Here is a 21,184-nt window from a genome sequence, read left to right as displayed (position 1 = left end):
GCAACAATTTCGTTTTCTGTTTCATTTCTGTATACAGCAAAAATACTGTAAGAAGTAATGTGACATCTAGGCTACTATAGCCTATAATGATGCAACAATAATAATCTTTACGACTTTATTTAATTTTTAATTAGATAATTAAATAATTAATCAAATCATGTGGTCCAAATTATATAATCAGAAGAATATAATAAGTGAAATGTAAAGTGGAGGTTAATGCAAGTTTGTAAGTGGGCTTTTTTTAACACTATAGACAAATTATTAGTAATTCTTTGAATGAAAGGGCCACACACCTCAAATCTTTTCTTAAGAAAATGCATTTGTTTATTTATGACCGATAGCATGCTAGGCATAAGATAAACATCCAAAAACAAATAGTGTTAAGCTGAAGTGAAAACAGTGGTGTCGTTAACTAGGTTATCTCATTAGTGCCCCGCCGCTTTCGCCTGTTATTCAATCGCCCGAGTGTAAACTAGATTCAATCCGGTTGCTATCGTTGCAGGTCAACAAAACATAACTTTTGTTTCTATTCATTAATTATAAACCTTGATAAGCCGATAACCAGTTAGATATTGTATACCAGGGTCAAGTGCCTAAGCCACGCGATACACTCCTTACGTTTCACGCGCACTTGGGTCATTATCTAGATGCACAGACCTGAATGATTTAAAGATAGAGAAAAATATGCAGACATTTCAGCAAGCATGTATGCCTTGCTTACAGTTACTGCCCCTTGTGAACGGCCTAATAAAACAAGAATCAAATAAATGATAGAACCAAAAAAAAAAAAAAAAAGACTTGCAGCCCGGCGCCGCAGTGGAACTTTCTTTATATAAGAAATTATAAAATAACTTTTAAAATCACAGAAACCCTAACATTATGATCTGATACATCAACATTAAGAGCATTCAGCAGCTCAAGAACAATGTACAGTGAGCCCAAGATGTTGCAAAGAACCACCGAGGAACCTTTGTTGAATGCACTGATAGGTCAACCACTTTAAACTGGATTCGTTGAGCGCGCAGTTCATTGGTGTACAGTACAGAGCGTCTGCACGCACCAGCGGGAAAAGCCACAACATATAATTTGCTGTAAAGTACAGCAGGACATCCGCGTGACGTCTTCTTTTACTTACTTTTTTCTTGCCACTGAAATTTGCTACAGTGATTGTTGACAAGGTCGTATTCAAATAAAAGATCCCGCGGAGAGCATGCACACTTTTTTTCATCTTTTTTTTTTTTTAACCGCGCACTGGAGGCGTGAAGCTCGCGCTTCTGACATTCTCTCCTGCAGTAGCTCTTCTCCAGCGAGCCCTAATGACATCACCCAGACACCGCGGAGGAAGAAAACTTTTTTTTAAGTGTGTGTGTGTGTGTGCGTGCATGGAAGCGCGATGTTTTAATACCACCGACGTGTTTGAGCAGATCTTTTAATTGGAGCATATAACGCAGAGCAAATTCCGTGGGAATAGTTTGTTTTGCAAACACTGGAGAGCACTGACTCCGCCAAAAGGCCCTTTCTCAAAGAACGCAACTTTGTGTAGCCTACTTCGAGTTGTTGTTTGTAGCCTACTGTCTGTGTTCTCGACATGGAGTAGCTCGGAAGCGCTGTTCCTTGACTCGGTTTCTCGCTTATGGACGACTGTAGTCCCCTTTCAACGAAGGCAAACGCTTTCAGTATTGCCTGTCTGATTTCAGCGAGGGATCAAGCGGGAAACACAGCGTTTGACAAACACGCCACTAGCCTGGACAAGCAAGTGGTGCAAAACTGTTCCGGATCCATTAAAATGCATTACAGCACAGTCACGCGGGAGATGGAAGGTACGGGCACGATCTTGACGATTACCTTGTGATGTGTCGGGCTCGCTCAGTTAGTTGAGAAACTTTCAGTTGACGCCAAGACACGTGTATTTCAATATTGCAAACATATTCAGCACAGCACGTTCCGTCTATTTACGCCGGACGCAATGAATAAATAAAACGCCGCGCGCTACTGTACAGTAGCTACCCAGAAATGCAAGTGTAATCCCCCGAGTTGAACTTCAGCTACAGCTCGTAAAACAGGCTAGTCATCGCGTGCTCCTCGGATAACACAAACCATACAGTAAGCGTGTGCGGTGCAAACCGAAGCTTGCAAAGTGTCAGAAATCTAGGAATCTCAGATTCCAGAAGGATGAGCCTGTCAGTCGAGCGGTGGAGCGGATAAAACCAGTGGCAAAAAAATGAACAAAAGGAAATAGCATTCTAGAAATGGACCGGAAAGTTGTTCCTTCGCAACATTAGTTGTTTGTCCGTGTTGCGCGGGTGTTTGTTTGCTTTGCGGAAAAAAAGTGTACTCTCCGCCGTGCCAGCTAACCAGGCTATTGTTAGAGGAGGGCGGTGTGGGCGATACACTTATCCAAAAGTAAATGGGTCCCGGAAAGCCCATTATAAGGGGCGCACTTCTCTGTCAATCAGTCTCGTCCCAAGGCGAGGAAAGACACATTACCTGCAGTTCCTTATCTAAATAGATATAAGAACCGGTTTTATCGCAAAGGGGAGGCCCCATGCGAGAGATAAGAGAGAAGTCTGTATTTCAGTTTAGCAGAGGGGCAGGACAGAGGCCAAGCTTGGAACAGTTCACAGCGCGCAAGTCTTTGAAAACAACGGAGCGCCAATGCGCACGAGTTTAGACCGTCTACGAAGCCAATTAGGAAGGCGTTTTTACAGTTTTAAGACATTTCTAACGCGGCTTTTCATCTCAGCTGCTTCGCCTTGGCAATATGCGTTAACCTAGAAGGAGAACGAGTTCTTGGATTCATCACTTGGGACGTCGTGAAGTTACTTTCTCTTTGATAATCATATAGGTCGAGTCCTGCGCAAATTGTAAATCCAGTTTTTGGAATGATTTCAGCAATATCAAGCCCGTGGCTGACGCAGCTGTCCCATTTTTGCGATGTTGCAGCCTTCACGACCAGCAGCCTGAGCAGTCTCAATACGCCTGGGAGTTACCATCTCTCTCCTTCCCCTGGGGATCCATACAGCCACCATGAAAGCCAGTTTGAGCCGTGCCCTGCAGCCCAGCACGGCTACAGCTATCCCGGATCCAACCCGGCGCAGGCGGACACCGGAGGGTCCAGCTGCTCCTCGTCGTCGTCAAGCTCAACGCCGAACAAAACGCTGGTGAAAAAGAACCCTAAAGTAGCCAATATTAATGTACATTTGGAAATGAAGGCGCTCTGGGATGAATTCAATCAACTTGGGACTGAAATGATAGTCACGAAAGCTGGGAGGTGAGTTGACAGATTTCTGTAGTGAACTTTATTTATTTAAAATAAAGGTGCTTTAAAAGGTTCTTCACAGCGATGCCACAGAAGAACCATTTTTTGGTTCCTCAAAGAACCATTCAGTCAAAGAACCAACTCTTTCTTACCTTTTTATATTCTAAAGAACCTCCACAAAGAACCTTTTGTTAAATAGAAAGGTTCTTCAGATATTAAAAGTTCTATATAGAACCTTATACAAAAAAAGGTTCTTCTATGGTATCGTGAAGCACCTTTATTTTCAAGAGTGTATGAACAGAAAAACAATAGAGAACAAACTCACTTTTGAAACGTCGTATAATGTTTAACATGCAATTAAATGTACATTTCAGTAGTTTAAAAAATTAATTTAAACTTTATTATCATTGTAATTAAACTACCGATGTGCTAAGCATTAGCTATATTTTTAGATAATCCGTCATCTGTTTTTTTTTAATTTCTCAACATTTATGCTTACTTTAGTTTTTTTTTTATTTAACACTGACAAACGTATAATGCGTAACATACAATTAAATGCACATTTCCGAAATGTGAAATGTTAATTAAGATTCACAATCAATGTACTTGAACTACTAATGTGTTAAGATAATGTGAGATAATCAGCTTAGTTTACGAAAAAAAAAAATTCTCGACATTAATGCATTTGAAAATACTTTATTATTTGTTTAACTAACAAACGATGTATATAATTAAATGCACATTTCAGTAGTTCGAAATGTTAATTAAGCTTAATCGTCCATGTACTTGAACTACTGATGTGCTGAGCATTATATATCGTTTGTTAAAGATTTAACACGCTATAAAACCTTTTGGAGCAACTCAAGACGTCTTCAGATCTATTTCTTGCACGGGAAAGATACATTTATCATCGTATTGTCAGAAAGTTCAATAGTTCCGATACTGAATAAATACCATGAACAGTGCATTAGCTATAGCTTAGCACAATCATGGCCGTTTACAATGAAGTGTAAACAGTCTATTGTGTGTATTTACACAATGATAAGACAGATAGCATGAGATACAGTACATTTTTAGCTCACCTGTGTGCTAAAGGGCCCCTGACTGCATGGCTTTCACCATTAATTCACTAAGATATGCATAGCTTTGGTGTCTTATTTTTACAAGCCGGTCTGTTTATTCAGGTGAACCCCGAGCTTTAGTTTGCATTTACTACGTGATAAACAGACCGTGATTAAACGAATGCAAAATAAATCAATACATATACATATACGCACAGTGAGACTAAGATAAATGCTTGTTGTACACACACACACACACACACACACATTCCCACATGTATTTGGATATGGCCAGGCCTCAGTCAGGGAGTATTATAATTCGATGCTCTAAGGTACGTTTCTATCAACAAATTATCTTTTAAATAATGACGACATGTGAGGAAAGCAAAAGGGAGCACTGCAACTGCATAATAATGAGAATGAGGTCACTTAACCAATAGAAGCACCGTTCATCTAGTTTAGTGTTAATATCTTACAGCTGCTGTGGCCTACTAAAAGTCGGAACAGTTCAATGGGGAATGATATTGCGTGCATTTTAATCAATACCTAGATTGTGCAAACAAATTATACTTTTAATCTGATTAAAGACAAATTAACATCGCCTTTTTAAATATTGTGGCGTCAGCTTTTATCATTGGCTATACAGACCCTAGACATGTTTTGCACATAAAAGTGGAGTTTTTTCCTCCAAAGCCCGTAGTGTTCTAATAATATTTTAGTCAAATTTGCTTTGTGTCTCAAACATTTGCACAGAACCATATATTTTTTTTTATTTCTTTCATGATGTATCAGATGGTGTCACTATCTTTTGCAATTTTAGAAAAGTTTAGCCTATTTAAAATGTTACATTTCTTAACGACAATATAATTTTTATTACACTAGTTTAGTTTTTCACAATTTCTGAAATATTTTACCCGATCTTTTATTACGTTATGAGGTTTAAATTATTATTATTTGTTTCCATAAGTAGACCGGGTTAAATGGTAGAAAATGCAAAGAATTTACCACTTCAGCTGACATATGACTGTAAATTTAACATCAGTTTGATTTCAATTAAATAAGTCATTATTTATTATTATTATTATTATTATAAATCATTAGTTTTCTTTTTACTCTGTATATGTCAGTGTAAGCATTGAAAGAAACAGACAAGTAAAGCAGTTATTTGCATGCAAAAGAAAGGAAATAAAGAAACGAAAAGAAAAGAACATTTGGGTCAAGAATGAGGAAAAACAAATTTAAAACGTATATATCAAAATACTTAAATATAACTGTCACCATTGTATGCATCTATACAATTCAAAAACACTACTTTTATTAAAAGGCAAATAATAAGACTACAAATCACGGGTCAAACAGCAACAACAGAGCCTTTTTCTTAAATGTAGGCTAAACATTATACATTTATTTGAAAGGTTGCATATGGATACATTTGAATCATTTTACTTATTTACTTGTGGATATAATCGTGACTTCTATTTAACAAGATTAATGACACAATAAAGTCACGGACTTGATTCATAATGATCTGCTTACACAAGATACTAAACGGCGACAGATGTGGATAAAAGAGGAAGATTAAGGGAAAACTGTAATAAAAAAGAAAACATTTAACAGCTAATAGCTTAGGGTTGCCCGCGCGCGTGTGTGTGTGTGTGTGTGTGCAGGCAGGGTCATCTGTCATTCCAAAAGTACTCACTACACTGGATCTAAAAGAAAGCCACTTTCAAAGCTACTTTAGCTTCATCTATCCACAACTAGCGCCGTGAGAAGACTCTCAGGTCCACGGCACAATGATTCCAGGATCACTTTCACTGCTGTGCCTTCAGAAGGGGCTTACACGGTTTCAGAATAAAGTATTTGTTAACACAACATGCGTTTATTCTGCAAAATCGAGCACTGCATCCTTGAGCGCAGGCTTGTGTGTGTGTGTGTGTGTGTGTGTGTGTGAGAGAGAGAGAGAGAGAGAGAGAGAGAGAGAGAGAGAGATACGCTGCGACGTGCGCTGGAAATAAACGTATGTAGGCCTAATACTGTAATTGTAGGCTTCGTTGCAATTTGTCAGCAACATTTTGCCCCAAAAATAGTTCGCCATCACAATTACAAAGAGAGTCCAATTACAGAAGGCTTTATATAACATGATTGCATAAATAGAAAACGTAGCAGACTCGTGAATACAGTAGCCTATGTAACTAACGGATTACTTCTGCATTCTCCTCTTCAGACGAATGTTTCCTACATTTCAAGTCAAAATATTTGGAATGGACCCAATGGCAGATTACATGCTCCTGATGGATTTCCTACCAGTGGATGATAAACGATACAGGTATACCATGAACCTGAGTGCCAAGTGCACATACTTATGAGCCGACTGTTATGCATGCATCATGCATCAAAACGAATAAACACAGCAATATCAATCATATTTGGTGAACCATATTATTAGTGCTATCCAAAGAGAAGAATTTTCCCAAACTGAGCGCTCATTCTCTTTCTTCTTTTTCCTGAAGGTATGCCTTCCACAGTTCATCGTGGCTGGTGGCTGGGAAAGCTGATCCAGCGACTCCGGGAAGAGTGCACTATCATCCCGACTCACCAGCCAAAGGAGCGCAATGGATGAAACAGATCGTTTCCTTCGACAAACTCAAACTAACAAACAATCTACTGGACGACAACGGACATGTAACTATTGCTTTCTATTTTGGTGTTCTGTTTTAACGGAGACCTACTTAAAATACAATTGCATAAAATAAAATAATATATATATATATATATTGCTTCTTAGTTTTTCCATATAACTCAAAAATGTAATGTTTTTATTTCACGGTTTTTTTCCACGCATGAATTTAAAGTAATTAAAATTTGCCAAATAAGAAGTTTATGTCCTTGCGTGAAGCGCGGCACGTAATTAATCTCAAGAGGAGCGCCGATTGGTGCATGATTTGTTATATTTTTCTTACGTCGTGTTCAATTATGCATTGCTTTCGCAGATCATACTGAACTCAATGCACAGATACCAGCCCAGATTCCACGTGGTCTACGTGGATCCTAGGAAAGACAGTGAAAAATACGCCGAGGAAAATTACAAGACCTTTGTTTTCGAGGAGACCAGATTCACCGCCGTCACAGCCTATCAAAACCACAGAGTAAGTGCTCACCTCACACATTAATTATTACTGCTTTTTAGAAGCACCTTCCTGTTGTCACATATGCCTACTGATTATAATATTACCGCAATCAAACAAGACTTTATTTGGGGACATATAGCCTACTCATGTATCTGCCATAGTTAGCTATTCATTGTTTTGAACCAAGCCACTTTATATGTGCCAAGAAAATGAAACACTAAAAACTCGGAAAAACGACCCTAATAGAAATAGCTAGCCTAAATGAGTTAGCGAGAAGCCTATCATGAGAATATTTTAGAATTGACTTTAAAATGCAGTTTTTAATAGGCATATTACAAATATTTTCATAAGATCTCAATATAGCCTACATTAAAAAAAAGTTTATAATTCAGAGTCATTGGCCAATTTTACAAAAAGCTAAATGTAGGCTACTTGACTGTCACTGATGCTCTCACGCAGCTGCCCAGTGTTTTTCTTCTTTTTTTTTCATCCGTCTTTCCTGCTCTGTCTTCTATCAGTTTGACCTCTTGATCTCTCAGCGCGGGCTTTAGGCCTACATTTGTTTTTCAACTCATTCCGGTCAATCACACACATTCACATCTTCATCGAGCGCTTTTCCACAGTCATGAGGCTTTTCATATTTAACATAAATAGTTTCCAATCTGTGTCCAAATAAACGTTGAAATGTGTTATTGTTAATATAAATAGCCTACAGTTGTCGAGTGTCTACGCCCTTATAGGAACACCACATTCGTTAACATTATTGTATATGCGATTAATTGAAGCGTAACATGACAGAAAAATGAGTTTACAATTTAAAGAACGCCTTATAATAACACAAGCTCTGGAATGGACTTTCAGAAATGATAACCCGTATAAACAATTTCATTGTCAGAATAAAAATAAATGAACAATATTGGAGGTCAATACCCTTATTTGTTCATTTGGCATCCACACATTTGTCATGTTTTCACTCTCTTCCTCTCAGATAACGCAACTGAAAATCGCCAGCAATCCGTTTGCCAAGGGCTTCAGAGACTGTGATCCGGAGGACTGGTGAGCTTTTGATTTTTGCTTTTAAGTAAGATTTAAAAATGCATATACATTGGACATATTGTTTTGGAAATAAGACCATTGTAATGCACATTTATAAAAATAATGCACGTGAATGCCGACAGAACAAATATAGAAATGTGGTACTGAATCGGAATTTGAAGCATAACTGCATTTTAAGCAGCCTACGTTTTTTCCAACTTTACTTTATCAACACAAACTCAGAACACCTGAAGAGAGCATAGTGCGTAGGAAAAATAGTCCAACAACAGATTATGCAATCCTGCACACTATCAATACTTGCAAAATATTGCAATTTATTGTCATAAACACCAGTACAAGCAACAGTGGAACGAAACGTTGTTTGTGCTTGTGACAAAAAAAAGTCAATATTTAGCGAGTATTGGGATTGCATCTTTTTAACATTAAAAATAGAGATTAAACTAGCCTATATCCATTGCCTTTTTAAATACAGTACACATTTTATACAGTAAATTATGCATTCATTTTACTTTTAAAACTTTGTTGACAATGAGAAAAAAATGTCATCCACACACACACACACACACACACACACACACACACACACACACACACACACACACACATGACTAAAATAAGCAGAAATATGATTTATTGCTCTGAGTGACATTCTATTTGTACTAGAATTCTGTCAGACATAGCACTGTATTCATACAGACTAAAACAATGCTTTCCAGTGCATGTCACATATTTTATCTTGCATGCTTTTCAGGCCCAGGAATCACAGGCCGGGCTCTCTGCAAATCATGAGTGCATTTGCTCGAACCAGGAACCCCATGTCCTCTCCCCCACAGCAGAACGGCACAGAGAAAGGTCTGTATACAAAACACAGCTAACAAAATCTCATTTAGCATGAATAAAGTGTGATTCTCTTATGAACATTGCTCCAATATCACAAGAGACTGTTGATGGTTCGCACTCTGAAAAACGAGTTTTTTAGAGTGCGAACCATCAAAAGTCTCTTCTACATTTTACTGGTTTTCACGCACCTGGACTTACAACCAGCCTTCATCTGAGCGCAACAATATTCCCTTGTCCAATATCACAAGACAAATGGTCATACATTCACATATAAACACTGAACCGTATTCAGCTGTGATTAAAGCCAATTTACTAGAAATGAGCAACAGGCTCAAATAAAGTCAGTTTTGATTTTCAGTCGAGTGATGGCTCCAGTCTTTGGTTTCTAAGAATCTGGGCAAAACAGTTACATTTGTCTATTTGAGAGCTGCAAATTTCAGTACACAAAGGTTTTAACAGCTGCATGCCCAGAGGACATGCTCAAACTGAGATTTTTCAGTCCTGCACTCTGTGTAAAATGATTTCCTGTTTCGCCTCTTTGGCTGAAGGACACTTTTTGACTTATCCTGCCAATCAACCACAGCACATGTCACTTCACAAGTGAACTAAATTACAACGCTTTTTCATTGCAGTTCAGCTCACTGTACTCATTGTCAGGGCTTCCTAAAGAGCCATTCAGAATGGTGCATCTATACAAACAGACCTCTAATCAACGGTTTGATTGTGCAAAATAATCCTAAAAATAACACAACCACTATGACTCACACCTGTTTATATCTTGCACCATACCATATTTTAGGGCAAGATACCACAGGTGAATAGCGTTAAAAATTAACTAATGGAAAGCACCCTATTTTTCTAGTTGACTGATTACATTAAGAATTGCAAACGTTGTTTTTATTACATGTTTTTATTAAAGTTTTATGAAATTGCTCAGATATGCAGTTTTTATTTATTTATTTTATTTTTATTTTTTTTGCATCTCATAAAATATGTGAAAATTTGATACATGTCCAAAATAGAAATCCGAAAACTGGATAAAGATGGTTTAATGGTATTTAAATCTCTTTAAAGACCATAAAAATTAAATCACCTTGTTTTTAGGAATACAATGTTGTATAAAACCAGGAAAATCATATGAACAAACGTCTTTGTAAAAAAACATTCAGAATATACACTGAAAAAAATTAACTGGTGTAGAAACACGATGACAAAGAAAGTGCTTGTATCATTGAATTAAAATGAAAATTTAAAGTAGAAAAACTGAAATAGTATTTTCTTGTAATACATACTTTTATAATCTTGTTTTACTTACAACTTTGTGTACAGTGTAGATAGGAGATAGAGATCCTGGAGCACAAAACCTTCTTAAAAAGCATGGATATATTTATAGCTATAGCCAACAATACCATTGTATGGGTCACAATGATCGCTTTTTGTTTTATAAAAAAATTCATTAGGATATTTAGTAAAGATCATGTTCCAAGGAGATATTTTGTAAATTTCCTATTGTAAATATATCAAAACTTAACTTTTGATTATTAATATGCATTGCTAAGAACTTCATGTGGACAACTTTAAAGGCGATTTTCTCAATATTTAGATTTTTTATTTTTTTTTGCAACCTCAGATTCCCGATTTTCAAACAATTATTATAGCCAAATATTGTCCTCATAACAAACCATACATCAATGGAAAGCGCAATTATTCAGCTTTCAGATGATGTAGAAATCTCAATTTAAAAAAAACTGACCCTAATTATTCTTGTTTGATTCACAACTTTATGTACAGTGTAAATAGGAGATTAAAACCATTTTTATGCTATTGAAAAAAATAAACAAAAACATACCTTTAAAGATACATACTGAAATTAAAATCTATTGACACAAATAGATAAGAGTGCATGAAGTGTGCAAGTGAATTTTGGATGTTTTCTTTCCACTAGTCTGAAACAACATTAAAAAAAGCCAAACAGCATTAAAAATGCTTAAAATCTTGCTCTCTTTCTGTTTTGTCCCAAACACAGAGGACAGCAGGAGAGAATACGAGCGTGACCCCAGCAGCACTACCCTCCACTCGGACCCTGCTCACCAGCTGATGTCCCGAGTCCTCAGCCCGTCCCTCCCAGTCCTTGGCAGCCTGCACACCATGCCCCTCACAGCCGGCCCTCGCAGCCCACCGCACGAGCTACGCCTGGAAGGACACCCACAAGCCCCAGACACCCTGCACCATCATCCATACAAATACCCAACCACCTACGAACACTATCTGGGTGCCAAAACCAGGCCGTCCCCGTATCCCTCACCGAGCATCAGAAGCCACGGTTACCATCCTCACATGAACCCAGCCACGGCCAACATGTACTCTGCAACGAGCGCGTCGACTCATTACGACTACGCTCCCAGATAATGACCCCAAACTGGATTTAGATCAAGAGCCGTTCTGAGAAAATACATACAAACCTTGAGTCCCAGACGCATGAAACATGTTGAGTTTTGGGTCGGGGACATCTTTTGCAGTGGCTTCTAAGTATTGGAAAGAGAAGCAGTCATATTTATTGATGGGAGAAATGTCACAAATGTCCTTGTAGGGCATTAGGATGAGCACTGTGGACCCAAAATTAGCTCTGGATGGACGGGCACCTGGAAACTGCAGTATAACTAGTGTTTGGAGCAAGGAGACTTCTGCAGACAAATAATGCATTACCATGGACTGGAATTAAATTTTTGTGTTAGATGCACTTTTTTGGTTGTGCTTTTAAAAAGCCATAAATTATATATCACCCTTGAGCCATTGAGCTTCTAGATAGATGGAATATTTGCATGTTGCGCTGTTTTGAAGGTGCTGAAAAGTGTTTTTTTTTAATGCTAGACCACCTTTAGCAGGTCAGTGAAGCTTGTAACGTGGCACTGAAGTACAGCAATTCAAATCAATAAATGAACAGAATGACTGTGCTGAACTTGTAAAATAAACACTAAATATTTTACCTTTAAGCATGTTCATTAGCATTTGCAATTCTTCTCCAGATTTACTAGATTCAAGATACTACAAGCTTTATCTCATTCTGTCCTTATTTGGAGGCAATGCAACTCCCTGCTTACATTATCTCCAGTACTCAAAATATGTTTGATTTAGAAAGAAATCATTGATGCATTTCCAAATCGTGATATGATCAGACTATTTCAACCTAAAAAAAAAAAAAAACCTATGCAAATTATACACAGACTCAGGCTACAAAACGAATAATAATAATAATAATAATAAAAGATTATTATTAAAAAATTTAAACAAGATGAATAAGAAGACTTTATACTTACTGTGCAGTTACAAAACGAAAGGCACGCAGTTATAAATGTTACTGCTCAGAATTGATGTAACTCCACTGTAAATGGAAGTGAGAGGGTTTTTTAATAGATTAGCCGCGTTTGGCAGCGTCTACTGTTTCTTTACAGCGTGATTTAATCCCATGGTAGAGGAAAGAAACGCCTGCACACCATTTGACCTCTGACAGCTAACGACTTTCTGAAGCATTAAAGATTAAAGCTATTTGAGCGACGACTAATTGGTCGTTTCATTTATTGTTTGTGGAAACAACTCGATGCACATCTCAAATTGCTCTGCGTTAATAGCGATTAAAACTGAAGGAAATAAAAAATGAACTGAACTGTGAAAAAAGGCAATGAAAAACATTAAACACGAACGAGGATTTCACTATTTTTACGCACGCTAAATAGGCTGCCAGAATCATTATTAATGTCATTATAAATGTATTTCCATTCTGGCTTAATTATAGCCTATTAATTAAATTGTAATATACACTTATATATTATAAATATTAAAAATAAACTGATGTTCTGGTTCCCTTTTTTAAACAAACAAATAAATGAATAATATACAATTTAGTGTAAGTGTTTAATTAGGCTACTTACTAGGATACATTTAAACATTTAAAATAAAATATTTACCATATTCACAAAATATGTTCATAATTTTAACTTTAATATATATATATATATATATATATATATATATATATATATATATATATATATATATATATATATATATATATATATATATATATATATATATACCAGAACTTAATTTTTGTTTAGTAATATTCATTGCTAAGAACTTCATTTGGACAGCTTTAAAGATGGTTTTCTCAATATTTAGATTTTTTTTCTCACCCTCAGTTTCCAGATTTTCAAATAGTTGTATCCCAGCCAAATATTGTCCTATCCTTACAAACCAGACATTAATGGAAAGCAAAGATTATTTATTCAGCTTTCATGTTTTATGGTCCCGGGTCACATCTGGTCTACTACTATCAAAATGTTTTCTTAAAGCACGTAATCACAAAGATATAAACTAGTCTTTTTTTCATATATAGACTGCTTATATTCGTCCTAGCTTGTAATTAAATCTTTTAACAATCCGTCTATTGTCAAGTGAAGCGCACGTGTTATTTCCCTGCTGTAGTACATTTGGGTCCGGAAGAGCGCTTTTTCGAGGATTGGGCTTCCCTTCGCGTGAGCCTGCTGCCGGCTAGAGGTAATGAGTTTGGCCTTCAGGAAGCCTGGGACACCCGGACCCATGACTCTTCCGTCAGGGGTCTACCCATCTGTGTTTTCTCTGGTAGCGCATCGTCTTGATGAGAGGGACGACTGTGTACCTGCATCCATGGATGATGACTGACGGCTGTTTCCAAATGCGCATTATTTATTGGCCGAGTGCACCGAAAATTGTATCCTTCTTTGAAGTCGAACATGATGCACACACACACACACACACACACACACACACACACATAAGATCCTAATATAACTAATTTTAAAAAGAAACCCACTATCCACCTTCGTTTTTATGCTTTTCTAGCGCGAGGACTCAGTAAAGGCTCAGTAAAACACACTATGGTTAAAGAAAGAAAAAGAGCTGTTAATCATGACACCAGGTCGCATCTGGAACATCTGTTGTGAGAAGCCTATCTTTGCTGTACCTTTCAAGACAGCTCTTCAAAAAAGAAAAGAAACTTAAGGTGGACCAGCCCTGCAAAGATGTTAGCTACAGCCATGCACGTGTTTCAAATTTTCGCGCGTTTTTGTGTTCCATTTGTCAGCGCTGCATATGAAATCAAATCACCAGCGTGCTTATCTCAGACAACAGAAATCGTTTCATTCCGACTGAGCTTGCCAACATATAAATAATTTACTGTAACGCAGCCGGTGTTGGGTTTCTCTCATTCAAAGGACCATTTCCTCAGACTGTGATTACTTGGGATTATTGTTAGTTTCCAAAAACTAACATCTATTCATTCAGTCTTACCCAGAGGATCCAGCAACACTTCCATGTAGAGTCTATTGAGGGTGACTAGGGGTTTGTTTGAGCTGGTCAGGTGACCCCTGACCCCTGTTGCAATATACAGACATGTGTCTGTTGTTCAGGGAGTCGCAGGTTTTTGTCAGTGGCCCGTGTAGAGATACTGACTGCTTAATTGATCTATTATTGACTTGGGAGGTATAAGCAGAAATCTCCATACATGCGTATTCACCGAACAGATGGAAGTGACCCCTGGAATGGCTTTGTTGTCTATAAAAGTAGGAAGTGCTTACCAATCGGATGAGCTCTACAGAGGTCATGGACAAAGGTACATGAGAGTCCCTAGATGACAAGGAGAAGTCTAATGACTAGGCGGACTGTGAAATTAACTGTTTTATCTTCCTCTCCGGCTGGCAACTCGCCCACTGATGTTTTTCCTTTAAAAGGATGGCCTCCAAGTTCCCCGAGCTTCCTGATGAGATATTCCAGTCTGGGAACGTCCCCAGAGACACGTGCTTTATGGGGCAGAACGGCTGTGGGCTGTTTGAAGTTGCATGAAATCCCATTCGGTTTAGTAACAAGGATGGCTATTATTACCGCATATGCTGGCAAAAATATCCACTTTCAAACTCTTTGCATGCTAGTCAACTACTATCAATGTCTGTTTTCGATAATCAGGTTGAGTTGTGCAAAAAATAAAACATTATGTTTGTTGCCTGAATTTGAAAACTGACAGGTTTGGTTTGAATCTAAATCACGATTCTCAAAGGTTCGATTAACGATTCTTTTAGTACTTTTGAGGAAGAAACATTTGGAAGAAAGTAGCCAAAGTTTCTAAATGATTCAATTATTTTTTGATTTTTACACTTTGTATGATTTTCAACAGCAAATCATTAAAAGAGTAATTCATAGGGAATAAAACAACACTGCTCAGGGTGTATTGTTTAATTCACCAAATAATCATAAGTTCATAAAAGTCAGTCATTAGAGAATTAAAATAAACTGATCAGTGTCAATTATTTAATTAACCAAAAAGAAGCAGTTTTTAAGAGTCATTCATTCTAAAATCATTACCAAAACATCTGTAAAATCGTGGAACTGGTTCTGAATAAGAATTGGTTCTTGGTTCCCATTCCTACTTACGAATCTTATCTAGAAATAGTGTAAACAATTAGATATCAGTTTCGATATCAGAAAAATGTACAAAAGAAAGAAACAAACTACTCTGGTGAGTGAGCCATGTTGTATTTGCAGAACAATAAAAGCAAAAATAACTAATTTGTGTTTTAGACACATCCGAACACAGAGGTCAGCCTTGTCTTTAGGCTGAAAATAGAGCCGCCTTCATCAGCTCATGTGCTTGAAGGGAAGAACGAAACGAATCCTGCTCAATGAATCTTTCTAACAAACCTGTTTGCGGAGCCGTGCTCTTGTGATTAACCCTGCGTGATGTATGCAGGTCAGTCCAGAGGGCAATCTTAAACTCAGAGGCAGATTTGGAAAAACAGTGCTGGATTACTTTGCCACTCAGGTGCGACTTCAAGAGCAAATACACACATACTGAAGCACATCAGACTGGGGTAAAGCAAACAGATCGGAGCAGACGGTTTAAGCTCTGCTTTTGACAAAAAAACACATTCAAATAACTATCTACTTTTGTGGCAAACTGCAACCAAACTCTGTGAAGGAGTGTGTTTATATTAGGTGTTTTGAAGCATTTCACCAATAGAATCTCATTCATTTGGACACACAAGTAAAGGCAGAGTCTTTCTTAATGAGACTGAGTTGCAGCCAGCCACTAATTTAGGTGCTTTTATTCAAAGAAAATATATTAGCAACACGTTCAAATATCTAAAATAAAGTTAGCCTCTGTCTTTCAAATTCTGATTTTGCAACACATCGTGCTGTTTTGTTTGACTGACCAAGAAGAACCAGTTCATAAGAGTCATTCATTCAAAAATTGTTAGTAGAACCGAACGTGATTCAAATGAAACATTTCAACATATAAAAAAAAAAAAAAAAAACGGAACCTGTTCGGAATAAGAATTGGTTCCTTACCTTCCTTAACAACATTGTATGCAAATACAAGACCTCAAGTAAGTGCTGTCCAAACAATTAATCACATCCTAAATATAAGTTTTTGTTTACATAATATATATATATATTGCATGTATATATTTAAGAAAACTATGCAGTTTACATATTAATATACAGAGTACATATACGTATAATGTAAACAAACATTTATTTTGGATGCGATTAATCGTGATTAATCATTTGACAGCACTAACTCAAGTGATATATACATATAATTGGTAAATGAGACCATGTTGATGCTCTGCCTCCGAATGGCAACCAGCCACTAATTTAGGCACTTTCATTCAAAGAAAATATATCAGCACCACGTTCAAGTATGTAAATAGAGTCGGAGTAATTTGCAACAATCAGTTTGAAGGAAATGGTAAAGTGGGCATCTGTCTTTCAAACTCAACTTTCGCTTTATATAGACCACACATTGATCCACTGGTCCTTGGACCCCGCGGTCAAAAGTCTCTGTGGGGGGTCCTGATGGTCTGAGAAGGCCACACTATTCACCATTTCAGTATGATGTTGCAGAACAGCCAGGGGCTTCATTTTCTTCCAGCCCAAAACTCTGATGTTGTTGTCCCATCACGCCATAGTGAAGATCTTTCCATCGGCACGAATACAGAGTTGGGAGACCCCAGGATTGGTCATCTGAACAGAGTCGTGCATCTGGATAGAAACACAAGTCAGACATCAACCAAAAAGAGAAGCGACAGACAAATGCAGGATGGTGCCATCAGGATCCCTATGCAAGTGTGTAAATTAAATATAAGATGCAAAACTATACATTTAATTTTGCTATGAGTTTATTGCAACCTATGATCATTGCAGTTAGTAGTGTTCACAATCTGTTTGATTACGTCATTAAGTGACTGCATGGATTTTAAATGTACATTTCTGACATATAAAAATCTACTTGACAGCCACTGATGGTAAGCTACTGTTAAATATAATAAAAAAATAGAAACTTACATTTTCTGTAAAGCTTTATTGCAATGACTTGTTTTGTGAAAAGCACTATACAAATAAACTTGAATTGAAACGGATCATGGCAATTGTCACCACACACGCTTACTCATCTCAGGCGGCTAAAAAAGGATTACTGTTTAAATGCACAACGCGTAAACTTTTTACCAGAAACAAATGAGCTTGTTGTTTAATGACCTGAGCAAGAGCGAATTTAAATCCATAAAAAAGACTAGGCCATAGAGCAAGAATGATTCCCCACCAGCCGCCTTCAGACTAATCTGATTATTGAGCCACAAATGAACAGCTAAATAGCTGTTGAACCTGGCAGAGAAAATCCCTGAGCCTCAATCGTTGGCCGTAAAACATTAAATCACCAGCAAAACGCTATTTGGATTGGAACATTAGACGTTAGGGTTACCTTTGTCACCGAGCAAGGACTGTTTTGTTTGTGAAGGTCTTGTTGCCAGTCTCTGGTGAATTACATTTGCATTGAAAGGTTCGGTCAACAGCGCGAGGGAAGCAAACGCTAGCTGAAGATTACCTTCCCTTGCTCTCTGTGATCTAAGGCAGCCAGGAGACCAGATAAATCTCGGTAATGGGCAAAAATTTGACATATTATAACGTATTACCCATCTTTCCTTTGAGGGCGTTCTCAATGTATTTCCAGGAGAAAAGCGTACATGTGTGCTAAGCTTGTGCATGTGTCTCTCCACGGGAGGAATCTGGTCCCAAAGCTGGAATCGAACTGGACAGCGTAAAATTGACTTCATAAGCGGTATCCGGAGACACTAATGGCTCTCAAGCGGGAGAAGACAGTGAAGAATTTGTCGACGTGCTCCTGTTTCTGCTTGGAGAATCAGAGCCAGTCACTCTTGCATGTGGAAGATATAAGCCAGGCAGGTATTCCTGACCCAAGCGGATTGAAGAATGCACCATAACATTATTCTTTTACAGAGGAGGAAAGACAAGCATTGCTTTTGCTCATATCTAAAATCAGATTGCATCATAGTCCACATTGAAATTCTAGTGCACGGTAATGATGTCAACTGTGAGCAGAAACTTTCCCACAAAGGGAAAGGGAGAGACTGGCTTGCATGCTGCGGCCAAGAGGGACATCGAAAAGATGAATCATTCCGAGCCGAGGTTGGTATGCCTGAACTAAATGTTCATCTGGTCCATATTACAGAGCTGATAATGATGGGTTAATGTGTCTATCTGTGTTTGTTATGCTTCCCATAGTTTGTGTCAGGAAAATACATTAATTTAATTAAGAGGTCACAGCAAAGCGATAAAAAAGGTAAATGGGTGTTTATAAAGCGAGCGATGAGGTCTGTATCAAGAAAAAACCATTAGAAAAGCCTGATTTACAGATTGTCATGCTTTCTTATTTAAAAAAAAAATCTGAAGTTTAGAGATTAAACATTACGGGCAGTGTTTAATCCAAAAGTCTTGCTAAATTAGCACATCTGTTGATTGGTTTTCCACACAAATGCTCTATTTAAATGGTGTCAATGCCATATTCGATCACATCCCAATGCAATATGGAAGCATTCATTTCAAACACAGGATTTGGAGTTTGAGAATGGTTATTAGCATTCATTTATGGAATGTATTCTCCATGGGTCTACATCGTCTGAAATGAACTTGCAGACATCAAAGAGGTCAGTCTTTATGAACTATCCTTCATTTCTCCACTGGACTATTGATTCCTGATGGGGGATACATAGCAAATGGTCATCCGTGCACACAACGTACAAGCATATGCTTGTTCTGTTGGCGATTTTCCAAAAAATAACGGCAAAAAATGTAAATAAATTCAAATAGAAAACAGTTATTATAAATAGTAAAATATTTAAAAATGTTGCCGTACTTTGGGTAAAATAAATGCAGGCTTGGTGAGAAGAAGAGACCTTTAAAAAACATGAAAAATCTTACTGTTCAAAGATTTTTGACTGGTAGTGTGCCTTACCAACTATATAAGTAGCATATTAGGAGTTTATTGAGGCAAAAGTAATAGTTAATGGTTTCTTAATAAAGAGAATTTGACCTTAAAATAAAGTGTGATCAAAAACATCACCCAAATTGTGATGTTTTAAGCCTTCACGTGTCTTAAAAAGGCTGTTGCTAACAGGTGGCTGAATAGTACTACAGAAGTTGTCGAGGTCAATAAACATCATCACACTGAGCAGTAAAAAACTCATATGAGGGTCATATGAATCAATTTCAAGTTTTCTTTTCTCTTTGGAGTGTTACAAGCTGTTCATGAATAGATAAGATCCCTAAAGTTGCAAAGACTGAAGTCTCAAACCAAAGAGATATTCTTTATAAAAGTTATGACTCATCCACGCCCCCCTAAAACACCTCATTTAAACACGCCCCCCACATCTCTATATCACTATGTGGGAAGATTTGCATAACACCACCCACATTTTCATGCAAAGACAAAAGGCATAACTTTTGATTTTTACTGTATTTACAACACAGTTCCAGAACAGTACAACCCACAGTAACGCTTAAGAATAGTTAACCCTTGTTAACTATTAATTACAACATTTCTATCAATAAATTCTTAATTTGCTGCTTATTAACAGTAAGTAAGGTAGTTGTTAGGTTTAGGTATTGGGTAGGATTAGGGATGTAGAATAAGTATAATAAGGCATTAATATGTTCTTAATTAGCACTAATACATGGCAAATAATCTAGTAATATGTATGCTAATAAGCAACTAAAAGGTGTTACCTATTCTAAAGTGTTACCCAACCCACATATTCAGAAGTGTGCAGTGCATTTTACGGAGGAGGGGGCCTGTTTTCTGTAAGAGTAGCCTACAATGGTGGTGTTCTGACAAATAATGCTGACTCACAGTCTGTAAGTACGTTTACATATTTAAAGGATTTGCCACTGACGATTCAAACACAAGTTTTGAGCAGTGTAGAGTAGCGCTTGTTGTTTGTCGTTTCTCCGATCACAAATGCAAACGTTTTTTCAAACGCAAAAGGTTTTATGTTTATGCGGCGTGATGCAATGTACAAACAAAGTACAAGTCATTATAATTAGTAATTATGTCCCCACTGGATGCAACAAATGCCTCTATTGTAATGGGTATTATTGGTTTTGTCTAGTCGTGCCGGGACATGGCATCACAGTATGTTAAGGGATATAACATTTCCGTCACACGCTTGAGGCATTTGGCCAATCACAACGCACTAGATAACTGGCCAATAGGATTACACCTTGCTTTTCAGACCGATGATCTTTGTATAAATCAACATGTTTCAGGAAGGAAGAGAAACAATAATGTACAGTATGTGGAAAAAAAAAATATTTTTGGAACCTTAAACTACATAAACTCATTGCATTACTCCAAAACACGACATAATGTTCTGTTTAACAACTTCATAAGACCCCTTTGACTCTCTAGTCCGCTTTCTGACTCATGGTGTTTATTATTACGCTCCATTCCAACT

The 21,184-nt window shown here is 37.4% G+C and overlaps 1 protein-coding gene across 2 annotated transcripts; it reads left to right on the top strand.

The window, feature by feature from the left end:
- The first annotated feature begins 975 nt into the window (after positions 1-975).
- On the top strand, positions 976-12,330 carry LOC132141617 (T-box transcription factor TBX1-like). Of its 2 annotated transcripts, none has more exons than XM_059551302.1 (8): positions 976-1,820; positions 2,893-3,271; positions 6,545-6,646; positions 6,831-7,002; positions 7,311-7,466; positions 8,437-8,504; positions 9,256-9,356; positions 11,371-12,330. In XM_059551302.1, exons 1-8 carry the CDS (start codon positions 1,634-1,636, stop codon positions 11,751-11,753), a joined length of 1,548 nt encoding a protein of 515 aa, XP_059407285.1. In that variant the 5' UTR covers positions 976-1,633; the 3' UTR covers positions 11,754-12,330. The 2 variants fall into 2 exon arrangements, with proteins under 2 accessions (XP_059407285.1, XP_059407286.1); XM_059551303.1 differs by having other exon boundaries at positions 977-1,820; positions 2,944-3,271.
- Positions 12,331-21,184: the final 8,854 nt, after the last annotated feature.

The sequence above is a fragment of the Carassius carassius genome, chromosome 5 (assembly GCF_963082965.1).
Source record: "Carassius carassius chromosome 5, fCarCar2.1, whole genome shotgun sequence".
NCBI lineage: Eukaryota > Metazoa > Chordata > Actinopteri > Cypriniformes > Cyprinidae > Carassius > Carassius carassius.
Note: the sequence above shows the minus strand (reverse complement) of the source record. Positions and strands in the feature narration are given on the sequence as shown.

Excerpts from the sequence above, each read along its gene's own strand:
- LOC132141617 (XM_059551302.1), top strand. The coding sequence starts at position 1,634 with ATGGACGACTGTAGTCCCCTTTCAACGAAGGCAAACGCTTTCAGTATT. Across the intron at positions 1,821-2,892 it reads AGTCACGCGGGAGATGGAAG|CAATATCAAGCCCGTGGCTG; the intron begins GTACGGGCACGA and ends GAATGATTTCAG. Across the intron at positions 6,647-6,830 it reads GTGGATGATAAACGATACAG|GTATGCCTTCCACAGTTCAT; the intron begins GTATACCATGAA and ends TTTTTCCTGAAG.